Below are 26,787 nucleotides of genomic sequence, written 5' to 3' on the forward strand. Positions count from 1 at the left end.
AACTTAAATGCATATTGCTCAGTGAAAGAAGCCAGTTTGAATAAGGTTACATACTACATACTGTATGACTCCACTACGTGACATTCTGGAAAAGGCAAAACTTTAGATAGTAACAATGGTCAGTGCTTGCCAAGGTTTCAGGGCAAGGAGGGAGGAGTAGGTAGGGTGCAGGAGATTTTTCAGGCAGTGGAAATATTCTGTATGATACTGCAATGGCAGATACATGACGTGAAGCATTTGTCAGAACCCACAGAATTATACAACTCAGAGAGTGAACTCTTAAGTAAACTATGGACTTGACTTATTAATTCCAACGTGAGGCTCATCAGTTGTAACAAGTGCACCATGCCAATGCAGGATGTTAATAAACTGTGTGGGCAGAGAGAGGGGATATATAGGAGCTCTCTGTACTTTGCTGAATTTTCTTGTAAATCTAAAACAGATCTTAAAAACAATCTATTCATTTAAAAAACAAACAAAAAAGCCCTTTAGCAGTCACTCCCTATTCTCTCCTCCCCTTCTCAGCCTTAAGCAACCACTGATACACTTTCTGTCGCTATACATTGCCTGTTCTAGACAGTCTGTATAAATGGAATCATACACCCTTTTGTATTTCCACTTTTTTCTCTTGGCATGTTTTCAAGGTTCAGTCATGTTTTACCGTGTATCAGTACTTCATTCCCTTGTATGGCTGAACAATGTTCCACTGTTTGGATCCACTACATTTTGTTACCAATTCATCAACCTTTGCACATTTGGTTGGTTTCCATTTTTTACCCTCATGAATAATGGTGCCCTGAACATCTGTGTACAATTTCTTATGTGAATGTACGTTTTCATTCCTTTTGGAGATATAACAAGACATAGAATTGCTGAGTCATATGGTAATTCTGTGTTTAATATTTTGGAGGAACTGGCAACCTGTTTTCCAAAGTGGCCACCATTTTACATTCCCATTAACCATGTAGGAAGGTTCCATTTCTCCACATCTATACCAATACTTGTTCTTGGCTATCTTTTTGATTACGCAGCGGCAGCAGCCATCCTAGTGGGTTTAAAGAGGTATCTCATGATTTTGATTCACATTTCCCTAATGACATTAAGCATTTTTTCATATGTTTATTGGCATATATCTTTGGAGAACTGTCTGTTCAAATATTTTGCCCACATTCTAATTGGGCTTCCCTTGTAGCTCAGCTGGTAAAGAATCTGCCGGCAATGCCTGAGACCTGGGTTCGATCCCTGGGTTGGGAAGATCTCCTGGAGAAGGGAAAGGCTACCCACTCCAGTATTCTGGCCTGGAAAATTCCATGGACTGTATAGTCCATGGGGTCGCAAAGAGTTGGACATGACTGAGTGACTTTCACTTCACTTCACTAATTGGATTATTTATCTTTTTATTGTTGAGTGTGAGTGTTATATTCTGGGTATGTCTCTTATATGTGATTTACAGTTCTTTCCCATTGATCTGTATGTCTGTCCTTGGGCCAGTACCACACTATCTTGATTCCTATTGCTTTCTAATAAGTTTCAAAATCAGAAAGTGGGAGTCCTCTGCCTTTGTTCTTTTAAAAGATTGCTTGGCTATTTTGGGTCCATTGTATTTCCGTATGAAGTTTAGGGTTATCTTGTCAATTTATGCAAAAAGTCAGCTGGAATTTTGATAGAAATTGTGTTGAATCTGTAGCTCAGTTTGGGGAGTACTCATTTTAACGGTATTAAGTCTACCAACCATTAACATGGAATGTCTTTTTATTATATCTTATTTAATTTCTTACAATGATTTTTGTGGTTTTCAGTATACAAGTCTTGCAGTTCTTTTATTAAATTTATTCCTAAATATTTTATTATTTTTGATACTATTCTAAATGGGATATTTCCATAATTTCATTTTCAGCTTGTTCATTGTGTATAGAAACACAACTGATATTTTTATATTGATCTTGTATCTTGCAACCTTGTTCAACTCATGAGTTCTAATAGTTTTTTTTGCAGATTCCTTAGAATTTTCTGTATATAAGATCATATCATCTTCAAATAGAAATAATTTTATTTTCCTTTATAATCTGAATGCCTTCTTTTTCTTGATTGCTGTGGCTAGAAACTCCAACACAATGAAGAATAGAAGTGACTGGAGAGGACAGAATCCTTGTTTTGTTTCTGATCTTTGGAGAAAGCATTCAGTCTTTCACCTTTACGTGATGTTGGCTGGGGGTGTTTGTTTCATAGATGCCCTTTACTAGGTTGAAGTTCCCTTCTATTCCTCGTTTTTTGAAGGTTTGTTTTTTTAAATAATACAGGGGTGTTGTATTTATCAAGTGCTTTTACTGAGTCTGTTGAGATGAACATGTAATTTTTGTCTTTTCTCCTATTGATATGGTATATTACACTAATTGATTTTTAGTTGTTAAACCAACCTTTATTCCTGGGATAAATCACCCAGTTATGGGATATAATCCTCTTTATATGCTGTTAGATTTAGTTTGCTAGTATTTTATTGAAGATTTTTCCATCTATATTCTTAAGACATGTTGGTCTGTAGTTTTCTTATATCTTGGATTTTTGTATCATGCTAATTTTGGCTCATTGGATGAACTTGATATGTTCTTTCCTCTTGTATTTTTGGAAGGGTTTGTAAAGAATTAGTGTTAATTCTTTAAATGCTTGGTAATTTACCAATGAAGTCACCTGGACCTGGACTTTTCCTTATGGGAAATCTTTTGATTACTCTTTCAGTCTCTTTATTTGTCATAAGTCTTTTTAGATTTTTCATTCTTTCTTGAGTCACTCTTGCTACTTTGTATCTTTCTAGAAATTTGTCCATTTCAACTAGGTTATCTGTTTTTTTTAGCATCTTCTCTTGTAATCATTTTTACTTTGGTAAAGTAATAGTGATATCTTTTCTTTCAGTTTTGAGTTTGGGGTTTTGAACGTTTTCTCTTGTTCGATCAGTCTAGCTAAAGGTTTGTCAATTTTGTTAGTCTTTGTGAAGCACCAACTTTTGGTTTTATTGATTGTTTTTTCTATTGTTTTTTCATTCTCTGTTTATATCTACTCTGATATTTATTATTTCTTTCCATCAGCTTGTTTTCAGTTTAATTTGCTCTTCTTTTTGCTAGTTTCTTAGGGTAAAAAGTTAGGTTATTGACTTTAAAATCTTTCTTAATTTAGGTGTTTGTAGCTACTTCTGAGCACTGCTTTAGCTGTATCTTATAAGTTTTGGTATGTTGTATTTTCCTGTTCATTCATCTCAAAGTATTTTTCTGATTTCCCTTGTGATCTCTTCTATGACTCATTGGTTACTTAGGAATGTCTTCTGTGGTTTTTAAAAATTTTTATTTATTTTTTAATATTTTTTTTGGCTGCGTGGCATGTGGGATGTTAGTTCCCTGACCAGGGATCAGACCCTCACGCCCTGCATTGTAAGTGTGAAGTCTTAACCACTGGACCGCCAGGGAGGTCTGTCTTTTGTGTTTTATCTGTCATATTTATTAAACATTTATTGTGAACTCATTGTGAAACCCTAAGTGGTAAAGAATGCGCAGTGGTAAAGAATCTGCCTGGCAATGCAGGCGACACAAGAGATGTGGGTTCAGTCTCTGAGCCAGGAAGATCCCCTGGAGAAGGGAATGGCAACCCACTCCAGTATTCTTGCCTGGAAAATTCCATGGACAGAGGAGCCTGGCGGGCTACAGTCTGTGAGGTTGCAAAGAGTCAGACATGACTGAGCGCATGCGACACCCAACTGAAATCTAACATCCCTGATATCCTGCCTTTGTGAAGTAAGTTTGCTGTGTAGAGCAAGAAAAAGCATTGGCTAGCAGGTTGCTTTTCTTAATGCTGGGTGTTAGGGACACAGGCCCTGTGAGTGTTTCCCCTAGGACCTTCTGTCCTGAGCTAACAAATGTGTCTTGGGGAGGAAAAGGAGGTAAAATGGATGGTGGATAAAGTACACTGTTTTAAAAACAGCTGTTTAAACTTTTATGTGGCCCTATGTTAGTAGAAGTAAAATTAGAACAGAAAAAAAAGTTAAATTGGGGAGTTATTTTAATAGTTTTCTTTGGAGTTGGTGTTTGCACAAAAATTAGTACTTTTATTTAGCCACATTAATGCGCTTCCTCAAAGAACGAGAGTATGTGGTTGCCTTTGAGTTTATGAAAATTTTAAGAAACACTGATAAGAATAACTTTTGTTTCAGACATATTTAAGGAATTCGTGGGGTTGATTTCAGTTTTAGTTCCTGGTTCCTTATTTCTAATTAACTTCCCTTATCCATCCCCCAAGGTTTACGGCTTATGAAATAATGTAAAGTTCAGTTGTTAAGGCAACTATTATACTAACCTGCGTTTGTATGATAATAATCCCCTCCTTTTTAAAACAAAGTGCTTTCATACATTATTTTACTTAAGATTTACAATAATCCTGTGATGTGCTTGACTCTCTTGAAAACTGGTACACTAATCAGATTTTAGCTGGCACCAACAGCCAAAATTTCAGTTTATTACTGAGGAAAAATTAAGCTAGAGAAGTGGTGGTTATGTGGTCTTAAATGTAATTTTACAGATGATGTAAAGTGCAGGAACCCTGGGTTTATTTACTGTGCCTTTCTAATTTAAAAAAAAGGAAATAGTTGCAGTTTAAATATTTTACTTCTGTGAAAACTAAACAAAGGGTTATACCTTTTGTTTGATTTTTATGACTATACTAAGTTTGTGTAAAAAAAAAATCAGTGAAGCTTGTGCAGTACACTATGTCCTTCTGACTTCTCAAAGGTGCCATTCCTGAATTCCATTCCTGAATTAATTAATTAAAAACAGCAATATATGAAGGTACTGGTTTGTAATGGTGTATGTTCAATGACTCATTTTACTACATAAAGAATAGATGTGATTACCATTTATTTAACTAAGGACATGGGTTTAGGCTGTAAATATATTGCTTTTGGGGAGAAGGCAATGGCAACCCACTTCAGTACTCTTGCCTGGAAAATCCCATGTATGGAGGAGCCTGGTAGGCTATAGTCCATGAGGTCACTAAGAGTCGGACACTACTGAGCGACTTCACTTTCACTTTTCACTTTCATGCATTGGAGAAGGAAATGGCAACCCACTCCAGTGTTCTTGCCTGGAGAATCCCAGGGATGGGGGAGCCTGGTGGGCTGCCATCTATGGGGTCACACAGAGTCAGACACAACTGAAGTGACTTAGCAGCATATTGCTATTTAAAAACTATCAATAGCAGATATACTTTGTTTTAATGAAGGGTTATTTCAAAATACTTTATTAAAATTGTACAGTTGATAAGCATAATTTAAAATTTAGCCCATAGTAATACTTGGATCAACTAGTTACCCTGCAATTGCTAATTGTATACTTGACCCTGAAGGAAAGTTCCCAGGCATGTATATTATTATACTGAAATTTAAAAAACGTGATGATACAGAATAGGAAAGCATTAAAAGACCAGTTTTTGAAAAGTTCAAACTAATTTGGGAGTAGTACTGAAGCAGTTAGCTTTTAAGATGGTGTTAGGAAGGAAAGATTTTTTTTTCCAAGAGCCTCAGAGTATTCAGTCTCATTTCAGAGCCACTCTATAAAATGCTGGATGCAATGGTTAGCTGTCATATTATGACACAGGATTTGGTAAATGTAGCTGATTCACATATGAAGTTTGGTTTTCCTGGCCTAACCATGATACCAAGCAATGATCTGATCTTTACAAGGTACTGGGCATTGTTGGTGTATAGTATTAATGGTGATTTCAAGCATACAAACAAGTCAGAGTTTCAATATCCCAAATGAAGATTGATCCTTTAAGTTTTGTTACCTAGTTAAGACTTCTACATGTAGTTCAATGGTTTGCCAGTGTTTGAGTTTTTCATCTCTTTTAAAATTGCCTCTAAAGCGTCTGCCTGCAATTCGGGAGACCTGGGTTCGATCCCTGGGTTGGGAAGATCCCCTGGAGAAGGAAATGGCAACCCATGCCGGTATTCTTGCCTGGAGAATCCCATGGATGGAGGAACCTGCTGGGCTACAGTCCACGGGGTCACAAAGAATTAGACACGACTGAGCAGCTTAACTCTTTAACTTTTAATGCCTCACTCAGTAATATTCCTTTCAGTATACTGAAGTTGTGACATTTTTATTCTCTGAGGGTAATCTTCAGAAAGAACGAGACATCATTTGGAACCTCATTGGATAAACAAAGTGAACAATCAGATTGCTTGGGAATTTAAAGAATAATGTATTACTTGAAAGTAATATGGTGCATTGTGTTGTGGCCTGTAAGAAACTGGCTCCAAAAGCAGCTTTCAAGAAAGCTTATTCATTGGAATAAATGTACACCTTTCAAAGTGACTCCTTTAAAGGAAATTCATTTGATGTATAAGTTCAGGTTCATGTATTTTAAAATTCATTACCTTTATCTCATAGTTATATCTTGTGTAATAACTTGAGGAAACTCCAAAGCTAAATAATGAAGAAGATTAGATTACTTTGCCAGTCACCAAAAAACCATGCCTGTGCAGGTAACTGAATAGCAGGGGTATTGAGAGGATGTCTGTGACACCAGTGGGAGCAGGCAGAATCTCCTGAGACAGTCCCAGGGTTATAATTATAGACTTCTAATGGCAGGAGAGAATTATCCTGAAAATGTCAGGGTCTTCCTGTGTGTTCTTTGGGCTCAACAAATTGGAAGAGGGAATTGAGAGCCAAATTGCTTAGGATACATACTTATTTATATATACACCCAATTTTAAATAGAAATTTTATATTTTTCTAATTATAAATACTGAAAATAATTAATTAAAAATACAGATGAGAAAGAAGCTTTTTCTAGTCACAATCGGAGAAGTCCTCACTGACCTTTGGTTAAGATCCTTTCTTCTACATATTGTTTTGTAAGATTGAGATCATACTGAACTTACCATTTTCAATACTGATTTTTGTTTACTTATGACTTTCTTAATAAAAATAATTTGTGAACAAAATATTTAATGGCAGTTTTTTGTTATCCAGCTGCTTATGGTTCATAAAGTGTACAATGAATGTGTGCTCAGTTGCTTAGTCGTGTCCAACTCTTTGTAGCCCCATGGACCACAGCCTGCCAGGCTCCCCTGTCCATGGGAATTCTGCAGGCAAGAATACCGAAGTGGGTTGCCATGCCCTCCTCCAGGGGATCTTCCCAACCCAGAGATCGAACCCACATCTCCCACATTGCTGGCGGATTCTTTACTGTCTGTGCCACCAGAGAAGCCCAAAGTTTACCATAAAGCTATGTAAAGTTTATTATGAAAAAAAGTTTAGAAGAAATAATGAGCACGTACACTGTTTCTTCCCTATTCTTGGTGTGAAAAGTATCAGAAAAAAATATGAAGCAAAGAATCACAAGGCATTTGATGGCATTGTGCTTTCTTAGTTCTGTGGGGTCTATTTATTTATTTGTAAATGTTTTCCTTGCTAATATGCAGCCACAGTCACTTTCCTAGACTCAGAACTAAGAAAAAAAATGACTACTTCTTTCTCTTGCTGAAGGTGGTTGGAGGTAAAGTGAAGAAGCCCGGCAAACGTGGTCGAAAGCCAGCCAAAATTGACTTGAAGGCAAAACTCGAGAGGAGCCGGCAGAGTGCAAGAGAATGCCGGGCCAGGAAAAAACTGCGGTATCAGTATTTGGAAGAATTGGTATCCAGCCGGGAAAGAGCCATTTGTGCTCTTAGAGAGGAACTGGAAATGGTAAGAAAGCCTGTCAGTAAATGTATGAAACAGTCAACCTAAATTGTATTAAAACCTGAAGATACAAGTTTTCAGCTATCCAGTTGACGAGCATGAGAGAGAATATTTATTAGCTAGAACATAGGGAAATACTCATTTTTTATATGTTCCTGGTGGGAGTAGAAAGTGACTATTTCACTAAGGGATTATTTATGATACGAGACAAAAAGGAGAATAACCCAAATGCTCAACAGGCAAGATTGGTTAAATAAATTATACTACATTCATATATTGGACTACTTTGCAGCCCATGAAAATCACAGTGCACGTATGTGTGTACTGATATGGAAAGACACAATATATTGCTAAGTGGAAAAAGCAGTATAACAATATGTAACTGTGCATTGTACGATACTATTAGGCCTGCTTTTATTCATTCATTCAGATTTCAGGAGAATAGAAACCTCGATAGTAATGTAAGCTCAGGGGAGGAGGTGATAGGTTGGAAAAGAGAGAGATAATACTAACATGATCATTAACATGGGGACAGGCTGCCCCAGCTTTTTAGAAGGTCAAGTTGGGGCATGGAGAGAGTCCAGATGCACACTATTCAGGAGACTTTTTTTTTTTAATATGCTGAATTTAACTTATAAATTATTTTTTACCTCCTGCAGTGTAAGCCACTGGAGGACATAATCTTTGGATTGATTGATCTTTTATACTCCCAAAGTCTATAGTATACACTTTGGTAGAAAGTAGATGTTTAGTGAATATTTGTGAACTAGAGAAAGGAAATTACAAATTTACTTACTTTAGGAGTGGACATAATAATGTGAGAGTCAGCACAAAGAGATGAATTTTGATGCGTGGCACTCTACTGCTGCTGCTGCTGTTAAGTCGCTTCAGTCGTGTCCGACTCTGTGCGACCCCATGGACTGCAGCCTACCAGGCTCCCCCATCGGTGGGATTTTCCAGGCAAGAGTACTGGAGTGGGGTGCCATCGCCTTCTCTGGTGGCACTCCACAGGGAGGTGGTATTTTAGCCAGAGGGGCCTTTTACATCTGAGCAGTACTCCAGCACATCACAGGGAGATTCAGTGGTCATTTTTCACCCTCCTTTCTGAAGATAGGAGGCCTCATCCATGTCCTAGGTCACGAATAGGAATGCAGTAGCAGGTGGGGTTCCCAGCAGCCAGTTTGACCTCTAGTTATGGGAGTTGTTCTGTCTAGGATTTTCTACCTGACTAGTAGAATTTTACTCAATTATATTTTACATATTTCAGTACAAGCAGTGGTGCATGGCAATGGACCAAGGTAAAATCCCTTCTGAAATAAAGGCTCTACTCACTGGAGAAGAGCAGAGCAAATCTCAGCAGAACTCAAGCAGGCACATGAAAGCTGGGAAGACAGACGCTAACAGCAACTCCTGTGAGTACGGTACACGGGAGAGTTTATCTTCAGAGGAATGACTCAAAGTAGGCTTTCTGTTTACCACTTCCCTTGCTGTGTGTTTTCAAATAAAATAAAATGGCAATGTCATTTATAATACACTGGTAACCAAGTGAAATGGCATTATATTCTAAATATTGAAATGTGTTATACATGGGGTCTATAAAGAGCAGCTGATAAATTCATGGCAATTTAAAAAAGTAGAGTTAGTCGATAAATGAGAGTGTACCGTTCTAGTGAAAAGTGAAAGTGAAGTCACTCAGTCGTGCCCAACTCTTTGCGACCCCATGGATAGTAGCCTGCACCAAGCTCCTCCATCCATGGGATTTTCAAGGCAAGAAGTACTGAAGTGGGTTGTCACCTCCAAGGAGTCTTCCCAACCCAGGGATCGAACCCAAGTCTCTCACATTGTAGACAGACGCTTTACTGTCTGAGCCACCAAGGAAGTCTAGTTGTCATTATTACTATTGGCCTCACTGCACTGCTTGTGGGATCATAGTTCCCCAATCAGAGATTGAACCCAGGCCCACAGCAGTGAAAATGCAAAGTTTGAACCACTGGACCACCAGGGAATCCCCTAGTTATTGTTAGTAGTAATAATACCTTTTATTTTGATTTTGATTTACAAAGTACATTCACTTATATTTATCTTAATTATTTCCTCCAATCACTGTGTTAAGTATAACTGTACTTATTATTTTATAGATAAAGAAATAGTACAGGAGCTTGGTAAGGTGCCCAGGGTCACACAGCTATAGTGGTAGAATCTGTCCTCACCTAGCTCAGGCTCTATCTTTTCAGTAGCCCATCACCATAAGGATTTTTTTTTAGTTAGGGAGAAATTCACATAACATAAAATTAATCATTCTAAAGTAACAGTTGAGAGGCATTTGGGATTTTCACAGTGTTGTACAGCAACCACCTCTATTTAGAAAACATTGTATCGCCCCAAAAGAAAACTCTGAACTCATTAGTGGTTACTCGCTATCACCCTCCCTCCAGGCCCTGGTAACTATGAATCTGCCTTCTGTCTCTGTGGATTTACCTTTCTAGGATATTTTGTATAAATGGACTCATACAGTGTGTGACTTTTTTGTGTCTGGCTTCTTGAATGACCTAGCATAGTCTTCAAGGTTCATCCACTTTGTAGCATGTATCAGTATCTCATTCCATTTTATGACTGCATAATATTCTCTTACACATGTATACCACAATTTATTTATCCATTTATCCATTGACAGATATTTGTTTCTACCTTTGGCTGTTGCAAACAGTGATACTATAAACATGCGTGTATAAGTATACATTTGAGTGCCTGTTTTCAGTTGTTTTGGGTGTATACCAGAAGTGGAACTGCTGGGTCATATGGTAATTCTATATTTTTTTGAAGAACTACAAATTATTTCCCACAGCAGCTGAAATGTTTTACATTACCACCACAGTGTATGAAGTTTCCCATTTCTCTGCATCTTGTCAACACTTTTTATTTTCCATTTTTGAAAAATGTAGCCTTCCTGGTGAAGTGGCATCTGATTGTGGTTTTGATTTCCATTTTTCCTTAATGATGCTGAGTAACTTTTCATGTGCTTGCTGGCCACTTGTATATCTTTGAAAAAAGCATCTGTTTAAAATGTCCCTTGCCCATGTTTTAGTTGAGTTGTTTTTCATTTTGTTGTTGAGTTGTATGAATTCTTTTTATATTCTGGATTCTAGACCTTTATCAGATATATGATTACAGATATTTCTCCTATACTATAGGTTGTCTTTTCACTTTCTTGATAGTGTCCTTTGGTACACAAAAGACTTTAATTTTGAGGAAGTCCATTTTATCTATTTTTAATTTTGTTGTTTATGCTTTGGGTACCCATTCTAACAATTCACTGCCAAATCCAAGGTCGTGAAAATTTGCCCCAACGTTTTCTTCTAAGAGCTTTATGCTTTTAGGTCTTACATATCATTGATGTATTGAGTTAATATTTGTATGTGGTATAAGATAGAAGTCCAGCTTAATTCTTTTGCATGTGAAGATACAGTTGTCTCAGCACCATTTGTTGATGAGGCTATATTTTAGCATGAAGGTGTCATGTGTTGATTTCTTCATTGTTGTGATTGTTTTTTATAAGGAAATGTTATAAATTTGTTATCCTTTAAAACAATTGTTATGAGAGCTTCTCTGGTGGCTCACTGGTAAAGAATCTGAGACACGAGTTCAATCCCTGATCTGAGAAGATCTCATATACTGTGGAGTAACTTAGCCTCTGGGCTGTAACTGTTGAGCCTGTGCACTGGAGCCCAGGAGCCGCAGTTGCTAAAGCCCGATCTCCGCAGAGCCCATGCTCCCCAAGAGAAGCTACCATAATGAGACTCTTGTGCACTGCAACCAAGAGTAGCCCCTGCTCACCACAGCTAGAGAAAAGCCCGCACAGTAACATAGAGCCAGCGTAGCCAAAAATAAATAAATACAATTATTTTTAGAATTTTTTATGAAATTGAAGGATTGGCTTTTTGATCACTTTTATTATATGAAGTAATATTTGCCTTAATCTAAATTGAATTAATGGGAAAAAAGCCACTCAGTTTTCTTTCAGTCTATACTTAAAAATAATCTTCCTGTAAATACTAAATTTTAAAAAATTCATTTTAAAACAGGTTAACCAAACCTCTTTATCTTTAAAAACATTCTGATATTACTAACTTTACTTTTCAGGGTGAAGATCATATAAAATGATGAGTCAGTGACTGAAGCCAATATTCTGACCCTATGGAGGATGAATAGGCAAGATTGTGCTTCTTGGCTCCATTTACTACCTACTGCTCAGTCATCTCTGTAAATCTGCAGTTTCTACCAAAATGTGTGATCATAGATCTCAAAGAATTTTGCTTTGATTTTCAACACTTAGAAAATTTACAGACATTCAGACTCGTTCTGGTTGGTATTGCCACGTTGCAATGCTTGAAAGCACAAGAAAAGAAAGAGTGAATGAAGATTATTTTTGCACCTCAACTCCACATTGCTTTACTGGTTAATTTATATTCTTTCCATGTACTTCATGTAATTGTATCTGTATGTGTGTTTGGGTGTCATTTCCTTTCATGTTTTTGATTGCCCTACAAAGAGAAACCAAATGGGCTGATGACTGACTACTGAGTCCTCAGCCTTTTATGGACCTAATCTGATTTCTTTATATTTACTTGAGTCATGTTTATTTTCTGCATGAACCATGACTTCTCCTGTGAGCCATTCCAGCACAAGCTGTGAATATATAGTAACAAATATATGCATTTCTATTTTTGTAATCCATAATGATATGCCTGTTTTAAATAATGTACACATTAACAAAATCCATTGAGAAAGTCCTTAAGATAGCTTCTATTTAAAACTTTAATTGCTGTCTTTTCAAACTGTATTTATACAAGTTTATTAGGGCCTGATCCATACTTGGAGAATAATCAGTCAAACTTTTTATTTTGAAACAAGAAATAACCTGTTAGGCATTTCAGCAGCATCTATCATCTTGACAACCCAGAGTATGTATGTATGTATGTATGTATGTGTTTCTATTGTATGTGTTTCTATATGTATATGAGGGAGGGCAGGAGTGAATGTTCACACACATTTCGTTGTGTAGTCAACTAATTTGGAGAATTTTTCTAAAGACAGTGGGATGAAATTAGCTGCTGAGTTGGGAGTTTCTGCCTCAGGAGATCCAGAACCAAACGAGGGACACATTGCTGGTGGGTCAAATGGCTTTAGCTATAACCAGAACACTTAGTTTCTTCCCTGACTTGAGTTTCCTTATGAATGTATTCTGAGCCAGAGAGAAATACACTGCGGGTGTGCATCCGGTTCGGCCCTGGCCCTGCCTCCGCTCCGGAGTGAAGCACTGGAGCCAGAGTCTTGCCCAGCACTGCCAGTCAGGGCCTGGTGTGAGGGTCGAGGGCAGAGGCGTTTTCTCCGATTCCCATCACAGCTGCCTTTGCTTTCTTCCTGGCTACCAAATGGAATGATGGTTGAGGAATCACACTCATATGATACACTCAGACCTGGGAATCTTTTGACGTCCCCACTGAGACACTTTAACACTCTCTCTTTTCTTTCGCATAGTTAAATAAGGAGGTTGTGGTCTCCGTTGCTGCTAAATTGTAATTGTTCTTTGCTCTGATGAAGCAAACATTTGGTTTTCAAATGAAATGTGTTTTGTCACAAAATAGTTTAGGAGGAGGCATTCTAGTCTAGCTTGTCTGTGAGGTGGAACATGAGATGGACCACATAGTTTCAGGTGACAAGGTACTTCCGTCCCTTCTCTGAGGCCATGCGTTGGAATTAAGTGCCTCCCTGAGTTCTAAGGCTCTCTTGTGCGTAGGTCACAGACTCAGATCCCAAGTCCAGTCCTTTGTGACAGCTGATAAACCACTAGCCCAGTCTGTTGGGTCTCTCTGTTCTGGAGGACTAGGGGTTTAAGAGTATTTAATGTCTTTTTTGGATCATAAATATAGATAGATTGTTAATATTCAGAATATAAGTGTTTTAAATACAGTGTTCAGATTGTAATGGTCTACTCAAATGTATATTTTTATTTTGCAAAACAACCCAAGACTTAACTCTCTGTTGCTTTGTTCAGTACCTTCTGAATTCCCCAGAAGAGTTGTTTTCAAAGCAGACATTCCAGATGAATGTGGCTCTTCTATGGAATGTCTCCATTGTGCTCCAAGTGTTTCTTCTCTGGTCGTGATTTTAAATTACTGGCTCCTTTAAGCTGTTCCCCTGCTGCCCTTCACAAGAAAGAGCACTGACTTTGTCCTCACTGAACTGAGAGGATGTGTAATTTTGGGTGAAAGTAAATTATAATTTTGTTTGAGTTTATTCTGAAACCGGTCTATTTGGTATCTTGCAGTAGATCAAACCAAGAGAAAGTTCGTTGGTCTTAAATAAGATTCCTCCGATTGCTTTGGGTACTGTGCAGGCTGCACGCCTGGGCCACCTGAAGCATGTTAATAAACGTCACTGATGAAGACAGCTGGAGCATTTCTTGCCCCATTCCAGTTAGGGGGGAGCAAGCTGAAATCCTGGCATCTCTTACTTACCTGTAAGGACAACAGACAGATGGAAAGAGAACAAAAGAGTGGGGGAGTCAGTGAGCTCAGGCCCCTCTTGAGTAGACAGAGCACTTTTCCTTTTTCCCAAAGGAAGGTAAGGAGGGAAATATATTTATGTATTTAGGCCAGTCATATTCTGTCATTAATTTAGCACAGACCTGCTGTGTATTAGAGCAACTGAGTATAACATGGAATAAGTTTGACTAGGTCAAATTTTAGGATATAGTTGACATTCTTAAATTTTTTTCTATTTTATCTAAAATCTTTCTAATATATATGAATCAGAATCTTATCTTGCTGCAGCAAATTCATATCACTCTTTACCAGCTAATTGACAGTATTTATCAGCATCACCATTTAGCATTTTATTTTATCATCTTTGAATTGTAATAGGCTTGATTTGACTCATTATAAAAATTATAGATTTAAACTGGGCTCACTTTAGTTAAAGGCTAATAAAAATGAAAAACATAAATGTGATATATCAGAAAATCAGTTGCATATTATCAATTACATTTTTAGTTTTAAAAGAGAGGAAATTTACTTCTAAACCACATGGTATTTGGGGGCATTGAAGGCATCCTTTTTCTGAAGAGCATTGTACAATTATATTTTTAAGAAAAATAAAATATCTTCACCACAGCTATCTCAGGTTGTCTGTTTCATAGTACTGGGGTGTGTCTGTATAAGCATAGTAAAAAGAGATTTAGGCAGAACTGGTCTTGAATCCATTTTCTGAGTCACTTTGAATTATTTAATCTCTCAGACTGTTTCCTCATCTGTAAAAAAGGGGATGACTTTCCAGAGTAATTGATAGGCTGAAAGAGTTATGAGAAACTGCTTCTTTAGTAAAGAACTACATTAAATGAGCCTGGGTTTGACTTGTTAAAATGTCATTCGTTAAAGATAAACATATTTAATGGACTAGAATCTAAATATGTAGTGTTGTACATTTTATGTTTCTGAAGCCTTTTTAGTTATATCATTATGTCTATCCCTGGAATGGTGTAGCTGGAGGTTCTTTTTAGCAATAATAGCCTTCATGGTGTGCTGCAGTCCATGGGGTTGCAAACAGTTGGACACGATTGAGCAACTAAACTGATGAGAATAAAAAACAATTAATGTTCCACCTGGCAGTAATCACCTGCATAAAGCAGGTTTTCAGGCTGCTAGGTAACCTGGTTCATTTTCCCCTTATTCCATCCACTTTACTTAATCACAGAGTATCATGAATTGAAGCCAGGACTGCTACTGAATGTGGACTGCACAAGGGCACGCAGTTGAAGAAGTGATGGGCCTAAAATCACCTTCCCTTCAATAAGCTACGTGTGCAGGAAAGGGTACCTGCCATTGCTCACCAGGGCATACAGGTGGTGTAGGTCTGCCCAGAGAGGAGCCTTTCTTAATTTCTCCTTATAAAAGGAGGGTACCTTTTATAAAACGTGCAAAACAACTGTGGCTGGCGTATTGCTGGCCCCAGAGGAAAGCCAGTAGTGTGCATCCAACTGAACTGCATGCTGAGTGACATCAGATGGGCAGCTTTTAAGCCGTAATGATGGGAATATCGACACCACAGAAATCAGGGATTTCCCTCCCCTGCCAGAGAGTGGGTTTTTAGCACACCACTGAAAAAGGCCTGGTGTAGGCTGGAATGGCCCTGATCAGATCAGGCACATTTGAGGCCCCCAAACTACATGACTGGAGGACACATGGAGCTTAAAAGGACTCTTAAGTCTGTAGGCAGCTTGGTGTCCATATCAGATTCAGCTTACAAGATAGATGGATGATGGTTGTGACTCAGAAACTGTTCTGGGTTGCAGAGAAATACCCAGCTGAATTCTGGAAATGACTAGGAGGCAAATCAGCTGAATTCTTTCTTAAAGCAAGCCTTAGGGTCAAAGTGATAGAACTAATTTACCAACTGTGACACTGCTCCTGGGCTGAGGGTTAGGCTGCAGTTTGACAATAAGCTGCGGCTTTGCACTATTTTGACTCTGCAGGAGGGTAAATATTTGAGCTGCGAAAATATTCTGAGATCTAGCAGAGCCCAGTTCAATCCTTCTGTGCCTCAGTGCCCCTTTCCGGAGAGGAAAATAATGTCTGACAAGCGCTTTACAGCCCTAAACCCAATCAAGTCAGCAGACTAGAAATGATGACACCTGCGTCTCCACTAGGTCGCCGTGGATAATAGTTCAGGTTATTTCTACTTCTTGCGTATAGAATCAACAGGCCAAAAGCCCATAGTGAATTCTGGATTTTGTCACTTCAATGGAATAAAGACCATGCTTACTTATTTCACAAAAGCTGTAGGGTTTATGATGAAAAGTAAATAATGATGTCCCTCAAACCTCAGGCCCTTAATGAACTGAATTCCAAGCTCAGTCACATGAGCTTGGAAGCAAGATTCTACATCCACTGAACCTTCAGATGAGACCCTAGCCCTGGCCAACACTGATTGCAGCCTTGGGAATCAAACGACAGCCTTGGGAATCAAAGCTATGTCCAGACTCCTGACCCAAGAAGCTATGAGATTAAACAATGTCTATTATTTTAATCTGCCAAATGTGGGGGTAATATGCACTAATAGGGGCTTCCCAGGTGGCGCTAGTCGTAAAGAACCCACCTGCCAATGAAGGAGACTTAAGAGATGCAGATTGGATCCCTGGGTCAGGAAAATCCCCTGGAGTAGGAAATGGCAACCCACCCCAGTATTCTTGCCTGGAAAATTCCATGGACAAAGGAGCCTAACAGGTTACAATCCATGGGGCTGCAAAGAGTCAGACACAACTAGCAACTGAGCCACAAACATATGCAATAATAACTAATATAATTTTTTCATTTTTTTCCATATGAAATGCAGATTTCATAGTTTATAAAAATAGGCTAGTTTCAAATATCTTTCAAAATAACAGTAAACAAAAACAATGACCACATTCCTCTTCTTTTCAGATCCCTTATTCATCAAGCAACTTACAGTTATACCTCCAGGTTCCCAGTAATTCCAAAATTAGTAAGAATGTGCCCTGAATAAGTCATCTAAGCTTTCTGGTCATTGGAAAGGACTATACCCCCTTGTAAATGAATATATTAGCTTCTGGTTAATATACTTCAATCTCCTATGAGAATGACTAGGGAGAGGAGAGTCAACTTTAGTCTATGGAATTTATTCTGGGATGGGTGAAGCCAGGTTGGGACAATCACACTAAGGTCACCAGTTCCCTGAGGCCAGGTGATGAATGCCGTCCCTCCAGCCTATGGTCCATGCAGCCTGTGGGCAATCTTGGCTGCCAAAGGGCAAAGTCTCACTTTCACCTTCCAGAAGGTGTGACAGCTCAGATAAACAGAACAGAAACAGATGCTACTAGAGATCTCTACCTAGTCTGTGGAATTACACTGAGTTTTAATATGTGGTCATTTTTAGTTCAGAGTTCCTTTAAACCACAAAACATATTCTTTTAGTATTTTTCCCCTTTGTCCTTCCAATAGTATACATACTCAAATATCTTTTCTTAAAAAAGACACAAATCATTTTGCTGGTTTAAATTTTTCTTCAAAATAAACTTAAAAGTTCCTTACAATATTGGTGTTGATAAGTTTCAATCTCTGGCTTTTCACTGTGTTTTTTTGCCCTTTCACTCCAGTTACTAAATAGCTTAAAAAAAAAAACCACCACCACCTTAAATTTCACTTGATTTCGTTTAAATTTGTTTTTCCAATTACAGTGTAATTCACTTACAGTTCCACTGAAAATATACAATGGTTACATGTTTTTATCTACAGTTGCCTACAATTAACTATGGCCAAGAGCAACTTAAGTCCTGTTTCATGGGTTTTTCATATTCTACTACAATGAATAACAGTTAAAACTAATTTCCCTCTATCAGTTCTTTCTGTTGTATATGTGGAAATCCCAACTCAAGAATGATGATGAAAGTCTACATTCTCAAGTGTTCTCATATCCTGAATTTAGACCATGACTTATTAAGAAATAGAGCTTCCCTGGTGGCTCAGCAGTAAAGAATCTGCCTGCAATGCAAGAGACACAGGATACTCAGGTTCTATCCCTGGGTCCAGAAGGAGGAGGAAATGGCAACCCACTGCAGTATTCTTGCCTGAAATATCCCATGGATTTAGGAACCTGGAAGGCTACAGTCCACAGGGTTGCAAAAAGTCAGACACGACTGAGCACACACACAAGTACCTTCTTAAGAAATAGTTCTATGGCGGAAAAAATCCCCTTTAGGATGAGTGAATAGAAGTAGCTCTGCTACCTCCCTGCTTTCCATTCAAGTTCCTTCTCCCAATTCTTTCCACCTTCAGTGTGCAAAATCCTAGCAAGGCTAAAAAAAAAAAAAACCAGAACAGTTAAAGAAGGAAAATAATGCCACAATCTGAGAATGATTAAAAACCTGTTTCTACAAGAGTTAGCACATAGCAATAGGTGCTAAATAACTTGAAAATGGAAACATCCATTGGGTTAGCAATGACTAAATTGAAATAACAATAAACCTTTTTTGAAGGCTTCCCATGTGTTTAGCAATGCACTGAAAGAATGATCGACATGGATTTGGGCTCATTTTATTACTGCGACAATTCTATTAGGCTGGAGCACTCAATTAATTAAATAGCAATCTAGGTGTTGTAGTGAAGGTATTTTGTAGTTGCCCTTTGATCTGCAATCAATTGACTTAAGATTATCTTTGATACTATGGTTATCTAATTGGTTAAAGGCCTTAAGAGCAAAAAATGGTTTCCCTAAGAAGAAATTCTGCCTCAAGGTTGTAGCATTAATTCTGCCTAATAGCCTGCCCTACAGATTTCAAACTCAAAACTACAGCAGCTACCTGATTTTCCAGACTGCTGGCCCACCATACAAACTTCCAGCTTGCCAACGCCCTTACTCACAAGAGCCAGTTTCTTAACATATTGTCATCTATCCATCTATCTGTCATCTATGAGAACCCATCCCAGAGAACCCTAATACAGGTAGACATTTATTTCACCCCGTTTTAAAAATAGAGATGCTGGGGTTTGAGAATAATTTGCTGGTTAATAGGTGGTAAGCAGAACCTGAGCTTCAACACAGAAGCTGATTCAAGAGCCCTTGAAAACAACAATCATACTTGTGATTAAGGAAAATGTTGCTGTCTGGAGGTGTCACTGGAGTCCTGTGCCCAATTTCTACTAATTTTTAAAGGGTCATTCAAGTACAGTGCATCTGCCTGGAGAATCAGATAGCCCAGAAGTTTAAAAGAATCTGAACTGATGAACAGCGCATAAATCCGTTCTTCTCAAGAACACAAGGGGCACAGTGTGCCCCTCCAATCTCTCCACCTTACAACTCTTCGCATCTACCTTTTTGCTGCCCAGTTATCCTAGCCATAGAGAATCCCATGGATGGAAGAGCTTGGTGGGCTACAGTCCACGGGTCACAAAGAGTCGGACACGACTGAGCAACTTCACTTTCTTTACTTTATCCTAGCCAAGGTCTGTCTAGCACACTCAGGGTCCTACTAGCAGAACATAGTCTCCTTAAAGAGTCTGTTCTTCGGGAGAGATCACAGGGAAACAGAACAGAGAGTATTCATTCAAAACCCCCTTCATCTCATGTCTACCTGCTGTGGGCAAATAGCTGGAACTGCTCTAGTGACTGCCTGCCGCTGAAACCGGATGATGTTCTCAAGCTTCCAGACTGGCATCACAATCCTGAAGCCAGATACATTACACATGCACTCGTCACCAGAGCCCAGCATTTCTGGGGGTCATTTTCCTGCAGAACTAAAATCACATTCTTCAAATTATAGGTGAATCCTAATTCCATGACTCATTAGGGTTGACTAGTATTTAAAGCAATACTTTTAAAGAAGCTTCTTCTAGTAAGTCAGATAGAAAAAGACAATTATCATATGATAACAGTTACATGTAGAATCTAAAAAAAGATACAAATGAACGTGTGACAAACAAAAGCAGACTCAGACAACAAACTTTAACGGTTACCAAAGGGGAATGGTGGGATGGGGCGGGATAAATGAGTTTGGGACTGGCAGATGCAAACTACTATATATAAGATAGACAAACAACAAGGTCCTACTGTATAGCACAGGGAACTGTACTCAGTATTCTGTAATAACCTACATGGGAAAAGAATCTGAAACAGAATAGATATATGATAAGTGAATCACTTTGCTGTACAGTAGAAACTAACGTGACACTGTAAATCAACTATACTCCAACATAAAATAAAAACATTATAGAGCAACTACAACAAAAATTAATAAACCAAGCAAAATAAACTGACTTCAATAAGTGAAATGGAATTATCAATAAAAAATTTTTAAGTTAAAAAAAAAACCAGAAATAGATTCACAGACATAGAAAACAAATTCATGGTTACCAAAGGGGAAAGGAGGAGGAGGGATAAATTAGGAATTTGGGATTAACAGAAACACAGTACTATATATAAAACAATAAGGACCTACTGTATGGCCGATATGTATGTAAGATATATGCAATATCTTACAATAACTTATCCTACAATGAAAAAGAATCTTAAAGGGAATATATACATATCCAGTTTACTGTACACCTGAAACTAATACAACACTGTAAATCAACCAAACTTCCATTAAAATATAATAAGGAGGCGTCTTCTGAGAAGACAGCTTTTGAACAGCAATGTCCAGCTGAGCAAAAAGTTTAGAATGGCCCAGACTGTAGGGGCTCAAAAAATTAAAAGAGGATCTATGGGAAGTGAGAAAATAAATTTAACCTAAAATAAATTTAACTGCCTACTTACAGAAACACAAGAACATTTACTTTTAGTGAAAGTCTAGGTTATACTGCTGTGGAATCCATGAATTCGCAAATGATAAAAGAAAAAAAGAGAGAGGCCCCTGATGAGTGTGGGTGGTGCAGCTGCGAGACAATGAGGTTTTCGAAAATGCCGCCATTTGTAAAATGAGTTTAAAATAATATTTTGACAAGACTTCACGCCTATAAAGGGTATTAATTAGTTTGGAATTTCCTGCAGTGTTTAGATGCTTTGTATTTTGAACACACTGACTGATTAGTTAAATCTGCAGCTGCTTCTGGGTGCTCAGCAATTCTTACTGCTTTGTTGCTAGGAGATCAGGACTTCCCGAAATCACCAGAGTGATGGGGTCCTGTGAAGAACTGCTGGGCTCTGCCCACTGGCCACAGTGCCACCAAGTGGTCAATCTGTAAAACGGTGGGACCAAGTTTTCCACGGCCTTAAGCGATGGACATTAGTTTGAGTAGGCTCCGGGAGTTGGTGATGGATAGGGAAGCCTAGTGTGCTGCAGTCCATGGAGTCGCAGAGTCGGACACAACTGAGCAACTGAGCTGAACTGAATCACAGCTCTCTAAGGTTGGTGCTAGTACTAAACAACCCACCTGCCAATGCTGGAAATGTTAAGAGATGCGGGTTCGATCCCTGGGTTGGGAAGATCCCCAGGAGGAGGGCATGGCAACCCACTCCAGTATTCTTGCCTGGAGAACCCCACAGACAGAAGAGCCTAGCAGGCTACAGTCCATAGGATTGCTCAGAGTTGGACACAACAAAAGCAACTTAGCACACAAAGGTCATCTCTGTTCCAGAGAATCAGCAGGTTCACTGAACAGTGGGGAATTGTTTATTCTCTTTATATCCTTCCCAACACAGTGAAGATTTTTTTTTCTCCAATGAACGCATCATGCCACAGCCAGCAGGATGGTGAATTTAAAGAATGTTGGACTGGTTGGCAGAAGGCATTGTAGTTTCCCCCTAATTTGACCTCTTTTGGACTTAATTTTCTCTTCTAAACAAAGGGGGGGGGTTGGGTTAGGTCTCCCATCGTCCCATTCCTTCTACTCTGCAAGTCTAATTCTTTGCTTTTTTTCACATGTGGTTTTCTTAGAGGAGCATAACCTGGAAGCTGACTCTGGTCCAGAAGCTCTAACAGATCTTGCTTCTGTTGCTTCAAAGCGAGTTTGGCAGGTGGCAGCCAGGCTGGAGGGAGAATGGAGGCACTTATACTCACCAGGAGGGGCAGAAGTGCTGACCTTATCTGGCAACTGACTCTGCTCCCCACGTGCTTGGTGGAGGCCCAATGGGTAAAATTGTCCTTGCTGAGAGCGTTGGCCAGAGCTCCATCCCTGGTTCCAGGCACCCTGGGGAAACCTGTGAGGGTAGGTCCATGGGAAAGCTGATAGACTCAGAGCAGCAGGCTGGTGGGACTACCACTTTCACTGTAGAAGGAGAAATTCAAATCCTACCTCAAAGGCTGCAGCCCTGCCCCTTCCTCTGACAGTTTATGGGCACCTGGAATTGGCTCCAGGGAATTGCTCTCCTTGGAACCTTGCTCCCCGTCATTAGCTTCCTTGAATTCCTGTTTTGAGGCCATATGAATCCATATTCACTCATCATGTGCCTGGTAAGGAGACTGGTGTCGTTTTCTTACTCCCCACAATAGCCTGCCTCTGTGACTGGTGCTTGGCAGGTAACTCTGAGTTATGGTGAATATTGTTCTTGTATTGCTGAGTGCATGCATTTGTGTCCCACTCTCTGTGACTCTATGGACTGTAGCCCTCCAGGCTCCTCTGTCCATAGGATTCTCCAGGCAAGAACACTGGAGTGGGATGCCATGCCCTCCTCCAGGGGAAACTTCCCAATCCAGGGATCGAGCCCTGCGTCTCTTAAGTCTGCACTGGCAGGCCAGTTCTTTACCGCTAGTGCCACCTGGGAAGCCCTTGTGTTGCTGGGATTTATGAAAATCTTTATTAATCTGTATATTACAGCCAGTTTCCTCCAAATCCAGGATCAAGTGAGACAACAGGAATCCTAAATATTAAACTAAAAAGTACAGTGAATTAACAACATGCTGAGAAAATATAGCTGAATTATCATAGGTCTTGAGACTTTACAGCTCTTGCTTTTGTGATTTAATTAACTCTATTTGTTATTATTTGGGGGGATTTTTTTCTAAAAAACTAATCTCAGTAAGACTTTGCATAAGATCCTGTCACTGAATTTCCACCCACTGGAGTAACTCACAGAACATTAAAGACAGAATAGAGTTTAGTAATCATCTAGTCATTTTCAGCTTAACCGAGACCAAAAACATATACATAAATAAAATTAAGGTAAATCAAATTTTATTTTTTTACAATTTGACTTTTAAAAATAAATAAAAGTACTGCAGGGTCTCTTCTATTTTTTAACAACCATGAATCATAAAAGTCAAGGGCCAAGTGACATCAAGCTCTGACTCACTTTGTCCTTTTTGAATATCATATGTGGAGAAAGAAAAGGAAGAAAAAATACAAGGTATTCTTTTTATCTTTTGACCTGGTTGATTGAAGGCAGCACCTCCACTTGAAAACATCAGTTCTATGTTTTGTAGATGGAATATTTTATTGTTCTCATTCTTTGCCCCCCAAAACCAAGCCCAATTGTGTCCTGTTTCCCTGTGTCTGCGAGATAGGATATTCCAGTTTGTTTCTAGTCTCAGATGTTCAGCACCACAAGCCCACAAACCTAGCCATAGCCAAGGAAAAAGTGCGGGCCAGCTCACCAAATTTCTAGGCTCTCCTGTTAAGAACATCATGCTCTCCTAGACCTCAGATTTCCACCCAGGCAGCAGCTGTTAGGCCCACAGAGGTCTGGATGGGCTTGACTGCTCAAGTGTTCCCTAGAGAGACACCTGTCATGTCAAGGAAAGAGCCACAGACCTGCAGCTAAAAACCAGTTCAGTCACGCTCTGACTTAAGCAAGTCCCATAACACTGAGGTCCGATCTCCTCATCTAGAAAACAGAGATGATTATAAGAACATCACAGACTTTTTTAAGAGGATAACATGAGACAATGCAGGTAAAGTTGCTGAACTACTGATATTATTATTTGCAATTCTTGTTAACTAGGGTGTAAAAATGCACACCAATCTTGTTTGTAAACCTGTTATTGTTTAAACAAAGCATTTTTAAAATGTGCTCATCCTGGATTTGAAATAGTGGAGACCTGACAACCAGAGAAGAAAATCTCAAGTTACCTTGGCCACAGAAGAGTGTGAGCTTGGCGAGGGTATGACCATGTGTCCTGAGAGCGAGATGAGGGACAGGAAGTACTGGCTGGAGAAACGGCCTCATGTCTACATGTTCAGGAGAAAGAAAAAACTGCTCCTTGCCCTTGCTGTCCCAGAGTCTGGGGGCCGTGCCAGGCAGCCTAAGGTGTCTGCCTGAATGGCAGAGCACAGAGAAATGGCATCTGCATGACTCCCTTTGGCAGTTTCTGGGCTTGCCCAGCCAGGTTCCCTGCACATTGCTTGAATTTGACTCAGAAGGGAGGTAAGCATCCTAGACACAGCCTAGATGGGCCTGGATGTGAGGAAAACAGCACGGCGACTTCAAACACTTCAAGGCATCATCAGCTGGTTTTAAGAACGAATGAGAATGAGAGACAGAAAGAGACGGAAATTAGGCCAACCAATAAGCTTTCTTTCCCTAAGCATCTTCGTTAAAATTCAATCACAGAAGGCTACCCAGGCAAGTTCTAGTATATTCCAACATGGAGGAATGCTCTCCATTAACAGATCTGGACAGAGGGTAATGTAAAAACATATAAAATATTAACACTTCCTAAATGTTACTCAGCAGAAGAAATACAAGTCTCTGAAATGTGTCACACAGGAGATTTGATTTGGAACAGAAGCCTATAGTTAACAAAAATTCAGTAGGGAGGAGAAAAAGAAAACAATAAAATCAGGTTAAATCATCAGTCAAAGACAGTTTATGCTTTTTGGACCAAATAGTAAATAAAAAGTCAGAAAGCATTCTTTTTTTTTTTTTTTTTAAATGCATGTAACTAATAAAGGGACTGTTGACCATAAATAAGCTCAAGGTGAAAAGCTTCCTCTAAAACAAAAAGCAACTAAATTAAAAAAGACAAAAACTAAAATCAATAGCGAATGCATTCTACATAATAAAACATTTCCCTCAGAAAATTGATTGAAAAAATACATAAATAGCTTGTTTTTATAGTTAAATTTTTAACCTCTGGTGCATAATAATAATTGAAAGAATTCTGAGAAATCAGACAAAAGTATTTGGCGGATTTGAATTAATGGGCCAAGCAAGCTTTTTTTCCTTGGCTTCCCTGTCAAACGAATCATAGATTGAGTCTTTGGTTATAGTTTTGGCCGAAGGAGGGATTTCTGAGATGCCGACATAGTTTTTTTTGGCCATTCTTGAACTGGTTGTGATAGTATAGGCGTTGCTTCGGTAACACTTCATCGAGGACATGCAGAAAGTCTCTTTCATGCCTCTCCTAAAATTGGCATTATAAATGGAATACAGAGTAGGTTTAGAGGCTGAGGAACTAAAGGATATCCACGTGATAGCAGTGAACACAAGGGAACTTCTCTTATAGTCTCGCTCATGGGGGTGCCACAGCTGAGCGACATGAAAAGGCAGCCAGGAGAGCAAAAATAGCAGATTTAAAATGAGGAACATCTTGACTGTTTTCACTTTTGTCCTTGGGACAATGTTCATGGTCCGCCTCACTGTCCGGCCATCAGTGCCGATTCTCCAAATGTATTTTATGACCTTCTGGTAAAATAAGATTATGAGGATGCACGGGATCACAAAGCTCACCAAGAAATGGATGACAGTATAGGCGGTTCCTTCCCAAGAGGAGGGAAGGAAATAGTTGCAGTGGTTGTCCCAGCTGGAGCCGTAGAAGAACAACACAGGCGTCACAAAGGTCGCCTCGAAGATCCAGGATGCGGCGATCATCTTCTTGGCTTTCTCTCTGGACACCTTGAAGCTCAGTGGGTAGACGATGGTGTAGAACCGGTCTATGCAGATGGACAGGAGCACATAGATCTGGACTCCCGGGGTGAGATACTGAAAGTAGCGCATGGCCCTGCACGTGGCGCTGCCCAGCGGCCAGCGGCCAGTGGAGAACTGCAGCAGGACGAAAGGCGTGCTGGCCACGCTGACCAGGAGGTCGGCGCATGCCAGGGACACCACAAAGTAGTTGGTGGTGGACTGAGTTCTCCTGCTGCGGTGGATGACCAGACACACCAGGGAATTGCCAAAGACAGAAAGCAGCCACAGGGCCCCAAAGAAAGTGCTGGCTGCGGCCACCTCCCCGGGGCTCGGGCCATACTGTGGGTCTGTTCCGTTGCTCCTCCAGCTGTGCTCTGGGGAAAGCTCCGTCAGGTCTCGGCTTGGCAGAGGGGCAGCCGTCTCTGCGCAGCTGTGGTTGTGAAGTGGCACCAGCAGTGTAGGAACAACCAACGGTGGCTTGCTGTTATCCATTCTGTGAGCAAAAACCATATTCATTTTTCCCCTCTTAGTTCTGGATAAGGAAAGAAGAATGAGGCCTCCTGTTAAAATGGTGTTATAAGGATTGATTCCTAAGGCTAACAATGATTTAGGATGCTTAGGTCAGTTGTCATTTGTCAAGGAGGACTTGTGTGTTGGTAGGAAAACATGACTACTACCCAGAAAAAAGCTCTGGCTCTGTTTCTCTTTC

The 26,787-nt window shown here is 39.4% G+C and overlaps 2 protein-coding genes across 6 annotated transcripts in view; one reads left to right on the forward strand and one right to left on the reverse strand.

The window, feature by feature from the left end:
- CREBL2 (cAMP responsive element binding protein like 2) overlaps positions 1–14,900 on the forward strand; it is a 29,563-nt gene extending 14,663 nt beyond the window's left edge. For both annotated transcript variants that reach the window (XR_005719959.1, XM_040235206.1), the window contains exons 2-4: positions 7,533–7,730; positions 8,992–9,136; positions 11,865–14,900. Coding sequence is in view for 1 of the 2 variants with exons in the window: in XM_040235206.1 (XP_040091140.1) it covers positions 7,533–7,730; positions 8,992–9,136; positions 11,865–11,869 (348 nt within the window). In the remaining variant the exon portion in view is untranslated. The remainder of the gene's footprint in view (positions 1–7,532; positions 7,731–8,991; positions 9,137–11,864) is intronic.
- Positions 14,901–25,102: 10,202 nt separating this feature from the next.
- GPR19 (G protein-coupled receptor 19) overlaps positions 25,103–26,787 on the reverse strand; it is a 34,429-nt gene continuing 32,744 nt past the window's right edge. For all 4 annotated transcript variants that reach the window (XM_040235210.1, XM_040235208.1, XM_040235209.1 and 1 more), the window contains one exon: positions 25,103–26,610. In XM_040235210.1, the coding sequence (XP_040091144.1) occupies positions 25,341–26,594 (1,254 nt within the window). In that variant the 5' untranslated portion in view covers positions 26,595–26,610 and the 3' untranslated portion in view covers positions 25,103–25,340. The remainder of the gene's footprint in view (positions 26,611–26,787) is intronic.

The sequence above is a fragment of the Oryx dammah genome, unplaced genomic scaffold (assembly GCF_014754425.2).
Source record: "Oryx dammah isolate SB20612 unplaced genomic scaffold, SCBI_Odam_1.1 HiC_scaffold_29, whole genome shotgun sequence".
Taxonomy (NCBI): Eukaryota; Metazoa; Chordata; class Mammalia; order Artiodactyla; family Bovidae; genus Oryx; species Oryx dammah.